Source organism: Mesocricetus auratus, unplaced genomic scaffold, assembly GCF_017639785.1.
Source record: "Mesocricetus auratus isolate SY011 unplaced genomic scaffold, BCM_Maur_2.0 Super-Scaffold_100691, whole genome shotgun sequence".
NCBI classification, from domain to species: domain Eukaryota; kingdom Metazoa; phylum Chordata; class Mammalia; order Rodentia; family Cricetidae; genus Mesocricetus; species Mesocricetus auratus.
The window spans coordinates 9,152,529-9,170,370 of NW_024429267.1; the positions used below are offsets into that span (position 1 = coordinate 9,152,529).

General features: G+C 43.7%; 1 protein-coding gene across 4 annotated transcripts in view; it reads left to right on the plus strand.

Annotated features, from left to right (window-relative positions):
• Rora (RAR related orphan receptor A) overlaps positions 1-17,842 on the plus strand; it is a 713,188-nt gene that overhangs the window by 601,840 nt on the left and 93,506 nt on the right. The window contains exon 1 of one of the 4 annotated variants that reach the window (XM_005075486.4): positions 11,599-11,761. The exons of the other annotated variants lie outside the window; for them this stretch is intronic. Within the exon in view, the coding sequence (XP_005075543.1) occupies positions 11,734-11,761 (28 nt within the window). The 5' untranslated portion in view covers positions 11,599-11,733. Of the gene's footprint in view, positions 1-11,598; positions 11,762-17,842 lie in introns of those variants that run through there. 4 annotated transcript variants of the gene reach the window in all.

A 17,842-nucleotide genomic window follows, 5' to 3' on the forward strand; every position in this document is an offset into this window, starting at 1 on the left:
TGCAGGTTATACACAATCTTACCATCATTCCTCAAGTACTATGGACATATCCAATTAGACTAGGCTGGCTGTCCAGTGAGCCCCAGGGATTCTCCCATCTCTGCCTCTGCCTCTCTTAGCCTAAATGTGTGCCACTGCACCTGACTTTTAAAATGTGGACTCTAGAGATCTAACCAAGGTCCTTGTGTATGTAAAGCAAGAACCTTACTGGTTGAAGTATATCTCCCTCTTTAGAAGAAAAAATATACAGAAATAAATGGAGCTCCAGTTTCCAGAATTCTGAATAGAAGGGCATGTTGAATACAGAAAGGTATAGAGGAATGCTGAGAGAAAGAGATCTTGGCTGTATTGGTGTCTGTGCCCTTAAGTGCCTTAATCAAAACTCCATCCGAAGTGTGAATCAAAATACAGTGTTTCTAACTTGCCACAGTAACTCACAAAAGCAAGGGGGAGATTTCCAGATCTTTGTCATTCTAGCTGATAAAATACTGTGAGTGTAAAACAAACACTGCATAATATTTGATGTTACATGGTGAGTTGAGTGCCGATTCCTCTGAACACACAAGTGTATATTTTTCCTCTTGTTTTGCAATGTCCAGATCTCGTGTGGTGACACAGAATATGTACCGGCTCCTCGACAAGCATTGAAATCTGCACAGTTGACTGTGATTCCAAAAAATGTACATTATTTATCACAGGACAGAGCTCTTTCATGACTGGAACTTCCCTGTCAAATGGCAGTTTGACCTTGAGACCATAGAGAAAAGAGGACATCAGAGAAAATGTGACCATACCGCTTATCTTCCTTGTGTGCGGTTATTTAACCATGGGCAACTTGTCAGACACGGATGGCTTAGCTGCCCATGTCCTTGAAAGCCAGAGAGACCCACCACATAATCAAAGAGTTACTGTTGTTTCTATTCTTCCTTGTTTATGATGGCTTTGCTCCATTAACTCAATTATATTTCAAGGAGTGAGGATGTCGTAAATGAACCATCACAATCGAGTTTATGAAACTCAGTTTCACCATACAAGGTGTACCTAACCTTTGGGATAATGGGCAAGCCTTGCTGTCTGAGACTGCCATTGCTCCCAAGCCTTTGCAGCAAATTCAGTAATGTATACCAGTCATTTCTTCATAATGTATATAGCAGATGCACCAACAGGTCCAGCCTGTAGCACAGCATTTTAACAATTACTTTACATTTTACCTTGTGATGTCAGAAGACCTTAACTCTATATGTGTACTTTTGTTTTGTACAAATGACACTTGTGATAAACACACATACCACAGCCACATAATAAATGTAGACAAGAATTTTACTTAAAGCACTCTGAAAACTCAGGACTCTGCCTAAGCTGGGCATGTGCCCCAAACCATGTGTTAGAGTAGGTGAATGAGAGAAAATCTTATGCCACATGTTGCAAAGGGAACTTACAGAGAGAACTTCGGTGTTTCCATTTGCTAATGTGAAAGCTAGCCAATGACTTTGTCTTATATGATTTCTGTAGAATAGCATGAACTATAAAATTACTAGTTTCTACATCTGTAACACAGTTGTTACATTTGAAAACTTTTAGAAACGCTACCATTGGTGTTTATAATTTTGAATTTCCTTAGGACTACATGTAACATTCAGTTATGTAAAGCTGTATGTTCCAAAATGGAAAAAATGAAAAACTCCCCTCAAGAGTTAATTTGTAGCAAGTGTTCCTTAAATATACAAATGGTAACATTGTTTCCAAACAAGGTAATTACAACTGTGTACAGAATGTTTCTTCATTAGTAGTAATTAAATAATTTACTAAATTGTGCAATAATTCATGATGACACATGCTAACCCTGCTCGATTACAGGAGCTGGTGATAAAAGAATTCCATGCACCCGTGCCTAGATGGAATTAGAGTGGCAATTTTTGATTCCTGGAGAAGTCAGCTTGCTATTTTAAAATTGCCAAGTAGTGCTGAATGCAAGGAAAACAAATGATAAATTATTTGAGCATTGTGGCATAGTGAGTGAACAAGTTAGAATCCACATGTGTAGGATTTGCTTAAATACTGATTCTGTATTCTAGGACATGTCACTTCATTTCTTTGTTCCCTACTTCCCTTGTCTGTAAAAGAAGCATAGAAAAAACCCAGAATGTATTTTGGTGAAAAGAATTTTGAAAGAAAAATGCATGTCTGCTACACAGGAAATCCCAGGAAATGGTCAGCCAGCAGGAGAGGAAATGGAAGCAACAGTAGTGGAATTGAATCTTCATCCAAAGTCATTTTGAAGGTCTGGGGAGATGGTTCAGTCCTGAGTTATAATCCCACCTCCAGGGAGAGACCTGGAGACAGGAAGATCCCTGGGGCTCCTAGCCAGACAGGATAGCCAATGGTGAGCTTCAAGTTCTGTGAAATATCCTGGCTCTAAAACCAAGGTGGAAAGCAATAGAGAAAGACACCTAACATCATCAACCTCTAGCCTGCTTGTACACACACACATATGTACATGTGTACCTACACACACAGAGAGGAGGGGAGACGGAGGGAGGGAGGGAGGGAGGGGGAGGGAGAGAGAAAGCATTGCAATTCTATACAATTATCTTTGTTATGGTAGAGAAACACAATTGTGTCCACACACTGGCTACTAGAACCCAGATGTGAACAGATTGCCTAAGTTGGTCATCCTCATCTTCCAATACATAGGGATGATTTTTCAATTCAAGAGGAGTGCAGTGATTATCTTTTAATACAGGTTAAACATAGTTAGAAGACTTTGACGTTTTTATTAAGACAACAATACCCACTGGAGTTTGCCCTGGCTCTAGTGCTCAGGGCACACTTGCACTGCACTGGACTTAGGCATGAATAATAGATGGGCTTCTGGGAGGGAGAAGAAGCTGCAGTAGAACACTGTCAGCCTGCATGAGTTCCATGCTGTAAGCTGGGGCTTAGATATGAGCATCCAAACTGCTATTGACATGCGGCACAATTGTCTAAAATGTCAATAGATATAAAATGAGGATTTCATAATGCAGAATAACTGATTACTCCGCTTGACTAAACAGGAACATATTTTGTCTGTGAAAGCAAAATAATGACAGCATTTGCTCCTGAAAAGTTCCTCACTTCAGGACTTGGATTTCCTAGCAAAGCCCATGTGACTCTATGGGCTTGATCACCCATGACAAAAATAGGGGAACTGTTTGTAATTGCTTATCTTTTCTCCATTGTTTTGTATTTATATATAACCAGAGCTTTTAAAAAAATAAGATACAGCCTCTCCAGGAAATATCTATATTAATAGGAGTGAAATGGATGAGATACAAAAATCAAGTAATACTCAATTTACCTTATTCATCCTCAAATGCCCTGCTGAGCTTTGGGGAAATAACACCACTTTCTATTTTACTTTTCCTCCATGTACACATGAGCTCTGTGTGTTTTACTAAGTACAGTTTAACCTTATGACTATCAAACCAACCGTTAATCCTTGCAGTAAGACTACAGAACAAGCAAGGTAAGAAGACACAGATTTTCTTAAGTATGGTTTCTTCTTATGCCCTGACCCTCCCCCACATATCCCAAACACATTCCCTGAATAGATACAGTTTGACTTTTAATTTTTGCTTGTCTTGGATTTTATAGAGCCTTGTATTGCTCAGGTTGGTCTTGGACTCGCACTATAGCCAAGGATAGCCTTGAATTCCTTAACCTCCTCCTTCTACCTCCTGAGTGCTGGGATTGTAGTGTTGGCCCCCTTGTCCAGCTGAATGTCTTTAGTTTGAGGAGCTCAGTGTGAGGCATGTGAAGGGGAGGCAAGAGATGCGGCTATGGGCCCATTATTTACTTTTCCTCCTCTCTGTCTATGTACAGTGTAAGCTGCTATGAGCCCTTAGCACTGTTGCCCCTTTGCCTTTTCTCTATAATATTATCAGCAATCTGGAACCCTTGTGTTACTATTTCTACCAAGATTTGAGCCAGACTTCAAGATCTAGCCTAGATGTCACCTTCCTTGGGAAGTCCTTCTCAAAAAATATAGCTCTGTACACGTTAATCTCTCTTGTTCTTTTTTAATTTACTTTATTCTGTTTGTTTTTATTTTATTGTAGCTGTGTGTGTGTGTGTGTGTGTGTGTGTGTGTGTGTGTGTGTGTGTGCCTGCGCATACATGACTGTGCACACGCCTGCTTGGCTGTGTCTCATGTGTACGCAGTTCCCTCAGAGACCAGAAGAGGGCATTGGATCCCCTATAAGTGGAGGTACAGGTAGTTGTGAACTACCCACACACTGTTTATCAGCTGGAAAACCAAAGAACTCTACAAGACCACCAATGACTCTTAACCACTCAACCGTCTCTCCAGCTTCCACCTCTCTCATTCTTGACTAACAAAGCTTTGACATTCAGAACACTTAGAGAAAGCATCACACATTCTATCTTACATTATGGCATCACAATCATTCTCATTTGATTTCCTGCTGGATCATGAACTCCTTAAAGGACATCATAAAGTCCAGCTCTTTCTCCTCCCCTCTCTAGTCCTAGCATAGCCATGCACAGAGATTTTTACTCATCATGTGGGAGCTTGCTCTTACAGAAAAAGAAATGTAAGAAGCTTGCCTGACCATAGTCCTCCTAGGCCAAGCAGTAGTTAATTTTTGTATTTCCTACTACCTACATAGCAGTTGCTTAATAAATATTTAATGTTTCTCTCTGTGTGTGTACATGTTTGTGTGCACAGGTGTGTGCATGTGAAGATCAGACTTTGACATGGCATGTCTTCCGCAGTTACTCTCCACATTGTTTCTCTGAGGTAGTCTCTCACTGACCCTTGAGCTTGCCAATTCAGCTAAACTGACTAGCCTACAAGCTCCAGGGATCCTCCTGTCTTTGTCTTCCACCATGCTAAAACTGCATGCTGCTGCGCCCAGGCTTTACATGAATGCTGGGGATCTGAACTCAGGTCCCTGTGCTCGCCTGGTAAGCACTGTATTCTGCAGCCCCAATAGATACTATTTTACATAAAGCACATAGCTTCAACTTTGTAGAGAACAGAAGTGCATGCCAATCACCTTTCAACAAATCTTTACTGAGGATCTGTGTTTTGAGTTGGTATAGGTTCTATGTTTGTTAAAATACAGGAATTAGCTCTCCTCTGTGGCAACTCCTAGGCATCTGGCTGCATAAAGATGAGGCTAAATAACTCCTTCCCTGCCACCAGCTGTCAGAAACTCAATGATGTAGGTAGTGAACTCAGACTTGGTACTTTCTATGAGCCATGCATGGCCACAGACATAGCTTCTGGAAAAGGTATGTGGTCTGATAATGGGGGGGGGCAGGATAAAAGGTTTTCCCATGAAGCAAGGTTGAGTTAGGGGTATTCTTGTTATAGACCAAGGAGAACTGGAGGGAGGAAGAATGGATCTGTTTGGGATGCATTGTGGGTGCCAATCTGAGTGTTCTCAACTTGGTTATTGTCAAAAAAAGAAAACAAAGAAAAAAAGGAGGAAGAGCAAGAGGAGGAGAAGAAGTATATTCTGGAACTGACAGATATAATTGTGCCTTGGTGGTTGGGCTCTAGCAGAATCCAAAAAGTTTTCAATCTCTCCAATATGTTATCAGAAAGCCATTAAAGAAAGAAAGGAAAAAGGCCATGACCAACAGAGCAACAGAGCTGTTACTCCACACATCCTGCAACACAAACCCCAGTGCTCTGCTCTGAAGAAACAATGTATGAAGAAAAGTGAGGAGGAGACTGTAGACATGGACTGCCCTCACTGAGGGCTTCTACTTCTGAAAGTCCAGTCAAATTTAGTCTTTAAGAGGAACAGATAAATGATCAGACTTTGAAAAAATACAGGAATTAGTAGGGTGGAGGTGGATGGTTCTGTCCTAAGTGCTAGAGCTCTGACCTTTCTTTGTATTATTTAAGTTAATCTGCCTTATGACTCTACAGGACTCTACTGTCCCTACTTCACATGTGATGAAACAAGGCTTTGCTCAAGATCACTCAACTGCTGAGTAGGATGCAGCCTGGTTTTGAGCCCAACTTCTCCATCGACTGCCAAAGCTCTTTCTGCCGTAAGACAGGGCTAGGAAGTGAAGCAGGTTCCTCAGAGAAGTGAGTAGAAAAAGCTCAACAAAGAGAAAGGAATGACGTGCTCCCAAAACATGAATAGCTGTGATGATAAAGCCCGTTCATGTCTACATTACTCCCTCATTCCATAGGGGGCAGACCTTGGTCCTGGGAGGTGAAATGACTTGTCAGAGGCATCACAGAAAGAAGCGAGGGATGCATGGAATACTATGTCCTAGAATTCTGTTCTTAGCCCACTTGTATTCCATGTATTAAAGATAGACAGAGAGAGACTATATGTGATAAGAAAATAGAGGGGGGCTACTTGGGAGAGGAAGGGAAACAGCCAAAGGATGGGTAGGGGTACCAGAAAAGAACCGAGGGAGAGATGGGCAATTGAGAACAAAGTGCAGTGGCTTGTGTATGCGAACATCACAACAAATACTCATTACTTTGTATGCTAACCCTAAGAAAGAAAAAGGAAGGAAGGAAGGAAGGAAGGGAGGAAGGAAGGGAGGAAGGAAGACTTGGTTTCATACATGGCCTATTCTGCCAGCTTATATGGGTAGTGAAGACACCCTGGGAACCTAATGGGAGAGGGGCCTTCTTGCCTCCAGTTTGCTTCTCCCTACTTGCCACCTTAGCAGGTGTATGTGTGGTGAAGCACCTGCTGCCTACGTAGTATGTGGAGGCTGGTCATCTCTGCCTGCCAGTGAACTTCAGCCTTTTCCTCATTGTAATGGTTACAAAACACGGGCCAAATCTCTGAATTTCCCAATAGCCATATGAAATATTTGGCTCCAAAAATCCCAAAGTCCATGAAGCACTGCCTGCTTCCAGCCAACCTACTCACCTCAGGGATCTATTCCACACAGGAGTGGTCCATAGCCATCCATCCAGTGCTAGTGGGCAAGGTCACCCAGATACTGGGCTCCTGCAGAAAAGTGCAGGCTCACTCTAGGAAATGACTGACTTCTCTAGGGTTTTAGAGCAAAGGTCATCTCATTGGTAAACTTCTCAAGACCAATGTAATCGCCTTGTTCTTTGAGGGTTCTAGAATTCAGTTCCAGGCATGAAATAGATAATCAATAATTGTCATCAGTTAACAGAAGTAAGTAATTGTGTGTGTGTGTGTGTGTCCAAAACTGAGGGCATCTTTTGTCACCAAAATACTCTGTTTCACCAGATTTCCTGGAAAAATATATTGGCATACACTCATGAATATTTAAATATTCCTCTATCTTGGTCTTAAAATAGTGAATAAGACAGACAAGGTTCACCCCTTCTTCATAACATTCATAAACAAGATAAATCAAGGATTCCCTCTCTTACCATTGATTCCTGGATCTCTTTAGTGTTATTCATAAAATGTTACTTTTTGAGACCCGGGTGCCTTCTAGATTCTCAAGTTAGCAAGGCTATGATCTAAGTAGGGGAAAGGATGCCTACTTGTAGCTTTCCTCATAGTCTTGCTGGTCCTGTTGGTTTTTCAGAAAGCTGATCCCATGGCTCTGTTTTTGCCAGAGTGGTCCAGCTCCTGAAGAATCCAGTGTAGGGTGACCAAGGATCCAGCTGAAACAAGTACATAGGACTACATTAACCTTTGTGTGACCTCTTCCCTGTTCAGTTAAAATGAAGTGAACTGAATTATCTAACTGTAAAAGACAGAAAGGAGAACACCAAAATGCTCCTAGTCACATGCATCAGCAAATATTGAAATCATTTTGTTCTGGAATCTTGGAAAGTTGGGACAAATTCCTCAGCCCACTGGTTTGTTATTCTCCCCAAAAGCCTTATCTGCATGCTTGGGTATGATATACCATATGATTAGATTTCTGTGTGGTAAAAACCAAAATCTCAAAAGGCTAAGAGTCCTTTTTTAAATTAAATTGGTTCTTTGGTGATTTTATACATTTTATACATGTCCCACCATCTCTCATCTCCCTCCTTCCCCCATTTGTCCAGCCTTCCCTTCCCGTCCCTAGTATTCTCTACACTACTGTCTTTTTTCTTTTGCTTGTGTCCCTCTGGATTTGACTGAGGCCATCTGTGTGGCCTTAAGATCAGAATTATCCATTAGAGTTTGGCAGGTGCACCAGCAGGTATACAAACTGAAGACAGTGATTCCCCTTCTCCTAGAGTAAAGGGTGGGGTCTCTTGAGCTCTTCCACACCCAAGGTTGACTGTTGAAAAGCCCTATCTTGAAAGCCCAATGCAAGCAATTGCAGCTGCTGTGAGTTCTTGTTGATGTTGACTGTTTGGGGTTAAGAGAATAGGACATCGCTGCTCTTTTCCCTGTCTTACATTCTTTTCACTCTCGCTCTACAAATGTTCTTTGAGCCTTAGAGGGAGTAGTATGAATGACTTGCTTAGGACTAAGTCCTTGTCCATTGCTATCTCAGCATCTGGGACAGCCATGAGCCTCTAGATTGATGAGCTGGTCCTGCGGAGTGGAGCCTAAATCATTTTCTTGACCTCTGAAAGAACGATTAACAACTTCCTGGTGGTATTTCAGTCCAGATCCCTTCAGAAAAACACCAGTCTCTGGCCATGGGTGTTTTGGGGCAATCTGGTATCTACAGTGGGTCTCCATTTCCTTCCAAGTGCCAGATCCAGTGTGATCAAGCACAACGGGACCCCAGGAGAGTCTGTGGCCATCTGTAAACTCCAAGGTGAATCTCATGCGACTATAGACCATTTTAACCCTTTTCATGAGATTACCCTACACGAATCTTTGAAAGTTCACGTGTAACATTCTCTCAATAGCAGGGAAGAATTCCCATCCTATGGAGTTGTCTTCTTATAAGCAATATTATTCTTTTTTTCCCTTTCAGACCACTTGTTTAAAAGGACACAAGCAATATATTTCCTAAAACCATTTCCCTCATAGAAGGTACTCCACTTCGTTTATCTAATAAAATCCTATTATTCTTGTATACTTGTAATGTTTTAATATTGTTCTGTGTCTCTATATGATAGCATTTTAATTTAGTTTGTGAAATTTTATACAGAATCTATCATTTGTGGTTCTTTTTTTTTTTTTTTTTGGTTTTTCGAGACAGGGTTTCTCTGTATTATCTTGGAGGCTGTCCTGGACCTCGCTTGGTAGACCAGGCTGGCCTCGAACTCACAGAGATCCACCTGCCTCTGCCTCCCTAGTGCTGGGATTGAAGGCATGCGCCACCAACGCCCGGCTCCAATTTGATTTTCTTGATGGAAGATATATAGGCTGATTTGTTTGGTCAAAGACTTATAATTCCATAGAAAATTTGTTCTATGGGTCATCTTAAAAAAAAACCTCTCATTTTTATTTCCAAAAGTTTCATAAAGCTGTTACTATAAAGAACAATTATCTCCCCTGGGTTAAAAGCTGATGATATGTAATAGAGGCATGTATTACAAATAGCATCCAGCCATCCAGGAAGGTTAAGACTTAATATCTGAATTCTGCTGCTCATTAGTTGTAGGATGTGAGAGCAATACATTTCCAAAGGGCAAGGTCAGTATTACATTATCCTGGAAATATCTTTGTTGAATGAATGTGTAAATGTTTCAAATAAGTATGATGAGGTTCTGTTTCTATTGAGGACCTCTCTATAGGAGGAAAGATCAGCCTAGTTGTAATTGTGGGAGTCCATGTCACCTCGCATGTCATTCCTCATTACTGATTTCACTTGAAATGGCCTGGAAATAACTGATTACTAGTGATGTAAGACTATTTACCTTGGAGTCAGATGTCTGGCAGGCAGGCTAGACCTAATGGATTTGGTTATTTTCAAAGCATTCTTATCTAAAACAAGATACTGTTTTAAAGTAACATGGTGAATTTTCAACTGTATATCCAGATGCACTTGCATTGTGCGGAACCCGTGAGCAAGTCCTCTATGATTGTATTTCCTTCTTTAACAATACAAGGAAAGAAAAACACACCCAGAACCCACCACCAGGATAGTTTGGTGGCACTTTTCTTTTAACATTGTCAGCCCAAGGAAAACCCAGAACCAAATTTGAAGAATGGGGCGTTGCCTCATTGGGAGATGGAGTTGCATCATGGGAACATGGTGTGATTTCATTTCATAATTGTAAACATTACAGTGGGTATGGCTGATTTCCTTTGTAACCCTTGTCCACTTCACTATGGCTGGACAGCTGAGTTAACATGGGTAGGTCCTGGCTTCACGTTCTTATCCTGTCTCTTCTTATTTTTTGTGATTGTATATAAAAAAAAACTTCTAAAGGAAAAAAAAACCTACTTGGGGATGGATGTGTCTGAAATCAAACATTTTTCTAAGGCCATTCATTACTTGACTGAAATATGACAAAGTTTTCTGACCATTCCAGTCCCAACACTGTGTAAATGTTTGAGAAACTTAATTTTTTTTTCCTTGAAATGGGATTGGGAGGGTGGGGAGTGGGCGGATCTGAATCTTAGTTTGCTACAGGGCTGCGTGTCTGCAAGTGCTCTAAATTATGGGTCCAATACAGGGTCAAGGGCAGCTTGGTTATATGGAAAGAGACATACTAGAGTCCTTCCTGTTTGATCATCAGGAAGGGGGGAGGAGGTGTCTCAAAAGAACCACAGTAGATAAGCAAACTTGGCTTAGTAGATTCTTTTTCCTCTTGTGCTCAATAGTACAGGCATGCTTGCCAGCGTTCTAAGTAAAGCAGACTCCCCGGTAAGTAGTCTTGAAATTCATTGTAAAGAGATTCATCTAGAGACAAAAATAAAGCCATGATTTATGTTTCCGTATATCCAGGGGGGAAAAGTTTCAAACATGGGAGGGAATTAAATCTCAGTTGTAATTGAATTGTACTGTTAATGGTTTGTTGTATCTTCTGTTTAAAATACAACGTCTCATCTCTGAGGTTAGAAAACTCAGAGGTGGGTTTTATGGAGAGTTCTGGATAGGAATGAGTGGCTCAAATTGCCTGTCACTTGGAGCTCATTTGGCAGACATGGTTGTCTAGTCTTCCGCATACAGGTGGTCTTGAATGTAGGATGCTGCAGGAGTGTGCAGCAGGGAACCAAGACACTGCATGCTGTGAGCTGAGTAAGTCCTAAGAGTCTTAGGGGTTGCTGGCTCTTCTCCAGTACCGATGTCAGTGTGGGGCGTAGGGGTGGCATGCTCTGGCACTTGAGGGAGAGTGAAGCTCCCCCAAACCAAAAGCTTCTTTGGGGCTAACCGTCAGGTGCATTTGTCACTGAGAAGGGTTCCGGGACAGATTGTAGAGTGGCATCAGGGTGCTCAGCTGAGGGGGTGTGGGCATGTGGAAAGTGGTCAGAGGCTTGACAGAGAGCTTCCGGCCGCCACAGGTGATCGGCTACTGAGGAGGTAACTAGAGACCTCGGTGCAGGCCCCCCGGGAACGCAGGAGGGCAGCACCGTGTTGGGGTGGGCCGCTCACGGTCACCTGCCCGCGGGGGCGGGGCGCGGCGAACCCGCCTCCTGCCTCTCGTTCCCGCCCCGGGAGGAAGCGGAGGGGCGCGGTGTAAACAGAGCGGCGGCCGTGATGTCAGCCGGTCACATGGAGCCTCTTATGGCTCGGGATGGCTCTCGGCGGGCGGGCAGCTGCGGCAGCTGCTGCTGTGGCTCGGGCGGCGGCGGCGAGAGGGGGCTCCGGGGTCGGACGGTCGGCTCTCCCTGCGCTCTCCGCACCGCGGCGTAAAGGATGTATTTTGTGATCGCAGCGATGAAAGGTGAGCTCCGGGTGGCCCGCTGGGACTCGGGTGGACTGGCGACTCCGGGGGGCGGGGAGGAGGGCACGCAGGGGGAGGGGTGGGCGCGCCTGCCCGAGCGCACGTACAGCCTGGGGGCAGCTACTGGAACCCAGTGAGACCTCCCGGGCCACCGGGGCGTCGCCACTGGAACCCAGAGGAGGGATCGGCCTGCCTCGGGTCAGGGGAGCTAGACGCACGGGCCCGGTCGCCCCTCTGGCGTCTCCGTAGCTGCTGTCACTCGCTTGGGTGCGCCTGGCACCCGGCGGGCCTCCCCAAAGAAAGTTTGCCGAGAGTCGCAGAGCTTGGGACGCGCCGGGAGGGTCTGGCAACAGAGAGGAAGCTGAGGACGTCCACACTGGGTCCCCAGAGCCCGCACCCCGGGACAACTATGGCCTATGTGGGGGGGAGGAGCGGCGACCAGGCCGGGCCCTGCTTGCGAACGCTGGTGGTGTCATCGCCGGGACTGGGTTAGCGTTCCAGGCCTGGCGTCCGAGCTCCGCACGGCCACCCTACCCTCTGCGGCTAGGAGCTCCCGAGCTCCCGAGAGGCCAGCGGGTTGGGGAAGTCCATCAGCTTAGCGCTGCGTCCCCTGGACGCCGCCACTTCCGAAAGCGCGCGGGCCGGAGCCAGCCCCGCGCCCCGAACGTGCCAAGAAGCCTTCGGCCGCAGCCCCGGCCGCAGCGCGCCCCAACTAGACACTTAGGTTTGTGCATGGATGTAGGGAAACAACCCGATCAGCCTACGGGATTGGCGGGCAGAGACCAAGATTAGACTGCCGCGAGGGCCTATGGGCACAGGTTAGCTGCGGTCAAGCCTCCGCGCCCCGGGCCTTCCTCCCGGATTTGATGTCTAGAACTGAGCAGCAGTAAGGTGGAAAGGAAAAAGGAAAATGGTTTGCCGGGACGGCTGGCTTCAGGTGCCTCAAGGTGAGGTGGGAAGAAGCCCAGGCAAGTCAGGGAAGTTTGTGATGGAAACAAAGTTTGGAGGTGCGCAGGAAGTTGCTTGTGCCGCAGGGAGAAACCGAGACACACACTTCTGTTGCAGATGGCTCTGCAAAGACTCAGCCCGCAGCACTCTGCGAGATTCTGCGCCTGCTGGGTCCTCACGGGCGGATAATCTGCCCAAGCAGTGTGCAGGCCCCGTCGCCCGGCTTGGGGATTTAAAGCTCCATCTGTCTGTGGCACAGACGGCTGTTCTCAGGGGCAACAACTGTGCGCACCACGAACGACTTGCTGGGGTTTTGCCCGTCAGCGCGGGCGACCTGGTGCTCGTTAAAGGTTTGCTAGATTTTGGATTTATTTTATTGTTGCAATCCAGGATGAAGGACACCCGTACCGTAGTTGCGCTGGGTTTACTTTCAGATCACCGGAGATTGGGTGGCATCTTTAATTAATTATTAACAGGTCGAAGCATTCAGGACGCTGAGATGAGCTGGCGGTGTGCGATGAAATCTTTCTGTAGGATGCGCCCACGGCAAATTCAGTGCCTTTCCCCTACCACTTGCGGGAAGTGAGATTGAATCACTTTTATAATTTGTGACTGGTATAGCAAAAGAGGGGAGAGCTTCCCGTGAATTTAAGTGTGTGAAATTATTGGGGAAATAAAGGCGTTAAGGTTTCTTATTATGTAAAAGAAATCTATTTCCCCTCCCCAAAAGAAAACCTCGGTATTGCTTCGTTTCATTAAATCTGTTAAGTGAAAAGTGACTCCAGAAGCCGTGAAGTCAGTTAAATTTCATTCCCTCACTTCCTTAAGTTTAAAGAACAAAATTTGCTGTTTGGGAAGTATCGGCGATGATCCTCATCCATTCTGTTTTACATTTGTGTTGATTGGGAGAAAGGTGAGAAGCTGAGAAGTGACTTCTTTTTTAACTGCCTTTCCTCCTACTGAACAGCAAAACCCCCAAACTTTAAGGAAATACCTTTTGATGATGTTATTGAGGCTGGTGGTTTGTGTTTTCTTTCTTTCTTTCTTTCTTTCTTTCTTTCTTTCTTTCCTTCTTTCTTTCTTTCTTTCTTTCTTTCTTTCTTTCTTTCTTTCTTTCTTTCTTTCTTTCTTTCTTTCTTTCTTTCTTTCTTCTTTTTAGGAAGTTCTAGCCAAACCCTCCCTGTGATAAAACGCCGAGATCCTCTGCATTCTCCCCCCCCCCACACACACACACACAAACTGTTCTTGGGAGCATCCTCTGACTGCCATGAAGTAATAGATTCTGTAAAATAATAGACTCCTAGATTGATAGTATTGTCATACAGAAAGAAAACAACGTAGCTTATTACTCCTAGCAGTGAAGTTTTCCTTAAAACTCAAGCTCTGGGTGGGTGGGTTGGGGGGTTAGCGATGATAATTAGAGAGTTTCAGTTTCAGCATCTCTACTGTCCAGTGTCTTAACAGAATTAACTTGCTTTGGTGCAAAATTTAACTGGAGAAAAATAGTTTGTGGGAAAGCTAGGAATGCTGTAAATGTTTCCATATCAGATTTAAGGGAGGCGAAAAAAAACTGGCCCTGAATCATATTAAATACTTCCCTGCTGCCTCTTGGTTTTAATAGTTAAATTGGTTCCATATGCAAGAGTTTTCATAATTAGATTCTTCGTGCAAAACAGAAAGGCTCTTCTTCATGTTATAGCTTTTTGGTGTGTAGATGCCTGTGAACAAGGGATGAGAGAGGAAGCCACTATAAAAGAGAGACATCCTCTTTGTTGCCTGATTTAATGATGTTTAAGAAACATCATTAAATCAGGCCTTTTTGAACTCACCAAAGAAGGAAATCTCTGTGTCACTTGTCAAATTAGTTTAGGCTTAAAGTGGTTCCATGCTAGGAAGCAATAACCTTGAGTTTGAGCAATTTTCATCTCATCCTTCAGTGTTTGTTTGTTTAATTAACAACAAATTCCCACTGCCATTTGGATTGCTCCTTAGGCCCAGGGAAAGAGTAGAATGATATTCATTATGGAGGCAAGGGGTACTTGTTCTGGTCATCATGAAAGTGCATGGCCCAAGTGCTGCTGGCTGGTCGCTGGGGCAGTTGATACTGTATGGCTCTGCAGCCTCTGTTTGTGTAAAGGGACTTGCACAGCTGAGGGCTCTGGTGTGAGCCTCCATCCTGTCATGGATCCTTCCTACAGTTCCTCACACCATAAACCTTTGAAAATGCTCTGTACATTGGTGATTTGTGCCACACTCAACGTCAACAGTCTGGAAGAATGTAACTTTTGTTTTTACCATGTGAAAATTGGGTTCCATTCCTTGTCTCAGTTTAAGCATCATTCCTGTGGAAGCTCTTACCTGGATTTGTATCCCACTTAGGGGACCTTTGATGGGTGGAACTGTGTGAAAGTAATGGGTAGAACTTGAAAAGCAAAAATTCAAATGGCTACCCACTGCCCAGCCAAGTGTTGTTCTGTTTCTTTTAGTTTGTTTGTTTTTTGTTGTTGTTGTTTTGCTTTGTTTTCTCTCTTCATAAAGAGGATTCGTTTCTTTGGAAAATAGAAGGTCCGGGGCCTGAGAGATGGTTCATTGGGTAAGGGCACTTGCTGTCAAGTCTGAGGACCTGAGTTCTGACCCTGAATCCCACAGAGTGGAGGAAAAGAACCCACAAGCTTGACCTCCACATGTGTGCATGCAAGCACATGCTCACATGTATATAGAGATAATAAATAAATACTAAAAATAATGAAAGACAGAAGGTCTAGATTTGTGCGTCGGGGTAAGGGGAGCCTGCTTCTCCTTGGGTTGGTACCTAACTGCAGTTTTCATAGGCAGCTTCTTAATGCTCTGTATTTCAATCATGTCACAGGACATGCACAACAACAACAGTGTACTCCTATCAGCTGCTTGGTCATCAATGGAGCTGAGCGCTATGATGTTGTAAACATCACCCAGGTAGAAAACAATATAATATCTAAACAAATATACACTGTGAAGTTTAAGTCCTGATTTCTTTTTTATGCTTAATAGGCTATCTGTAAATTTATTCATCGTTCTCTAGTTCCCTTTCTCCCACCTTTCCCTCCCAGCCAGGGGGATCACAATACCACTGGGAAAGATCAGTAAACAGATCTTGCCAGACATCTGGGGGAGCACCCATCCTCTTTGTAACTAGCTCTGTGGTTCCTAAGAAGATAAGATTTAGAAAAAGCCGTTTATTAGGACGAAAGTTAACATTGTGGAGGGATGGGTGGGTGGAATGGATGTATAGATCTTCTAAGTAGATGTGGAGCTCAGTTTTCTTAAAATTTTCACCACCAATAAAGCTCCTTGTATAGAATGTGTTATCTGGAAATACTTTGTAATGGAGATGTTTTGTGCAGGGCTGGGGTATAGCTCTGTTGGTAGAGTGTTAGCCTCGTATGTATAGGACCCTCTCCCCTTAGCACCAAAAAGAAAGAGAAAGATGGATTTTTCTATTTTCCAAATACAATTTTCATTGCAGAAAAATCAAGGCTGCCTTAGTCTATATATTTTATATTTTATCATTAAAACCATATTGTTTTTAGTCCCACCAAGCCAGTAGGTACACTAATTTTATATTTTTCTAATTTAAAACATATTTTAAATATTCACCTGTGACATCAAGTATGAACTGACATTTGGCAGAGTTTCCATGTCTACACACTGACCCTTTGAGGAGTGACAGACAGAATCTCTGCCCCATCTAAGCCATTCCTGGAGTATCCTTCCCATTCATTCTGGCATTTGGACTGGTGGATGGAGAGATTCCCAGTCTGAGCTCTCTGTTACCATCAGTATTGTGTGCGACATGATGGAGCAGCCTTTTCCCGTAGACTGTCAAGAGTGCTAGGTCTAGAGAAGAGGCCTAACTGAGAGCTCATGGAGCGAAGAGGCACTTGAAATATTGTTTCTAGATTTTCTTGTTTAGGTGAGCTGCTAGCTCCTGTCAGGTTATGAGATGGCGTAACTTAAACCTCTGCGCTCACGGTATAAAAAGCAAGACCGACTTTACTCCCTGTCATTGCTTTTCTTCTGTCAGTTTCTGACTCCCCTCTGAAGTTTACTAGGCATTTTCCAAACCAAAGGGACGGTGTATCAATCTGCATACATTAAGCCTGCACTTCGTGTCTCACACACATTCCTGTTCATGTTGTTTGATGATCCCATGCGTTTGAGCTGAAGAAAATGAAGCTCACACAGGTCATGTGCCATAGCAAATTTCTTCCAGCTGGTAGAGCCTGGACCAGGCCATTGAGTCCCACCATCTTCTTGCCATCCCCGAAGGAATTTATAAAAATGTCCTGTATATAACTTTGCCTCTAGTTAGTATAAATGAGAAGTCTGCCATTTATATGGGGGAAAAATAGATTCAATTATGTAATGCTTTGCTGAGCCTAATATCTTTAAATTACTCTTTAATAAAATCAATTTGGTACAAATGGGGTTATTCTTATTTGTTTCTTATTGCTCTTCATAATTTTCATTAAGCCTGCTTGGTATTAAGATCTGGGTGAAACCTAAACTAGACTTTCCTAAATAATGTATACTAGCATCATGAAGTTCAGCTGACCTGTGCAAGGAATCACCTTTATGACAGAATCCAACCAAAGATTTGTCTGTCTGTCCTATTTCTCTTTAGGGAAAGGGCTTATCAATGTGTCCTTTTATTTTAATATGCCTCACATGGTCGAATGCTGGTGAGCAGTGCTGCAACATGGCCGTGTTAATAGCCACGGAACATTGTTACATTCCGTTGAGAAACTCCGTGTCTTTCACATCAGCAGAAATAGGCATTTTCTTAAAGAGGTGCAGACACTCCCTTCTTGCTGGGCAGGCACTTAACCTTTCCAGCTACTGGATTGAGAAGTGCTGTCATTTCGGAGGCTCGGGGAAAGCTGAGCCGTTTAAGTCACTCAGATTAAACATCCCATCACCCAGTGGGTGTTCTCCACAATATTCCTGTGACATGAATGTTATGCTTGAACACCTCCTATGATGGGGAGCTCAGTATCTCTAGAAGTCACTTAACTCCTCGTTGAATTAGAAAAATCATTTCCTATCAAACAGACCTCCCTGCCTTGTCCTCTGGCTCTGAGTCTGCCTCGCAAG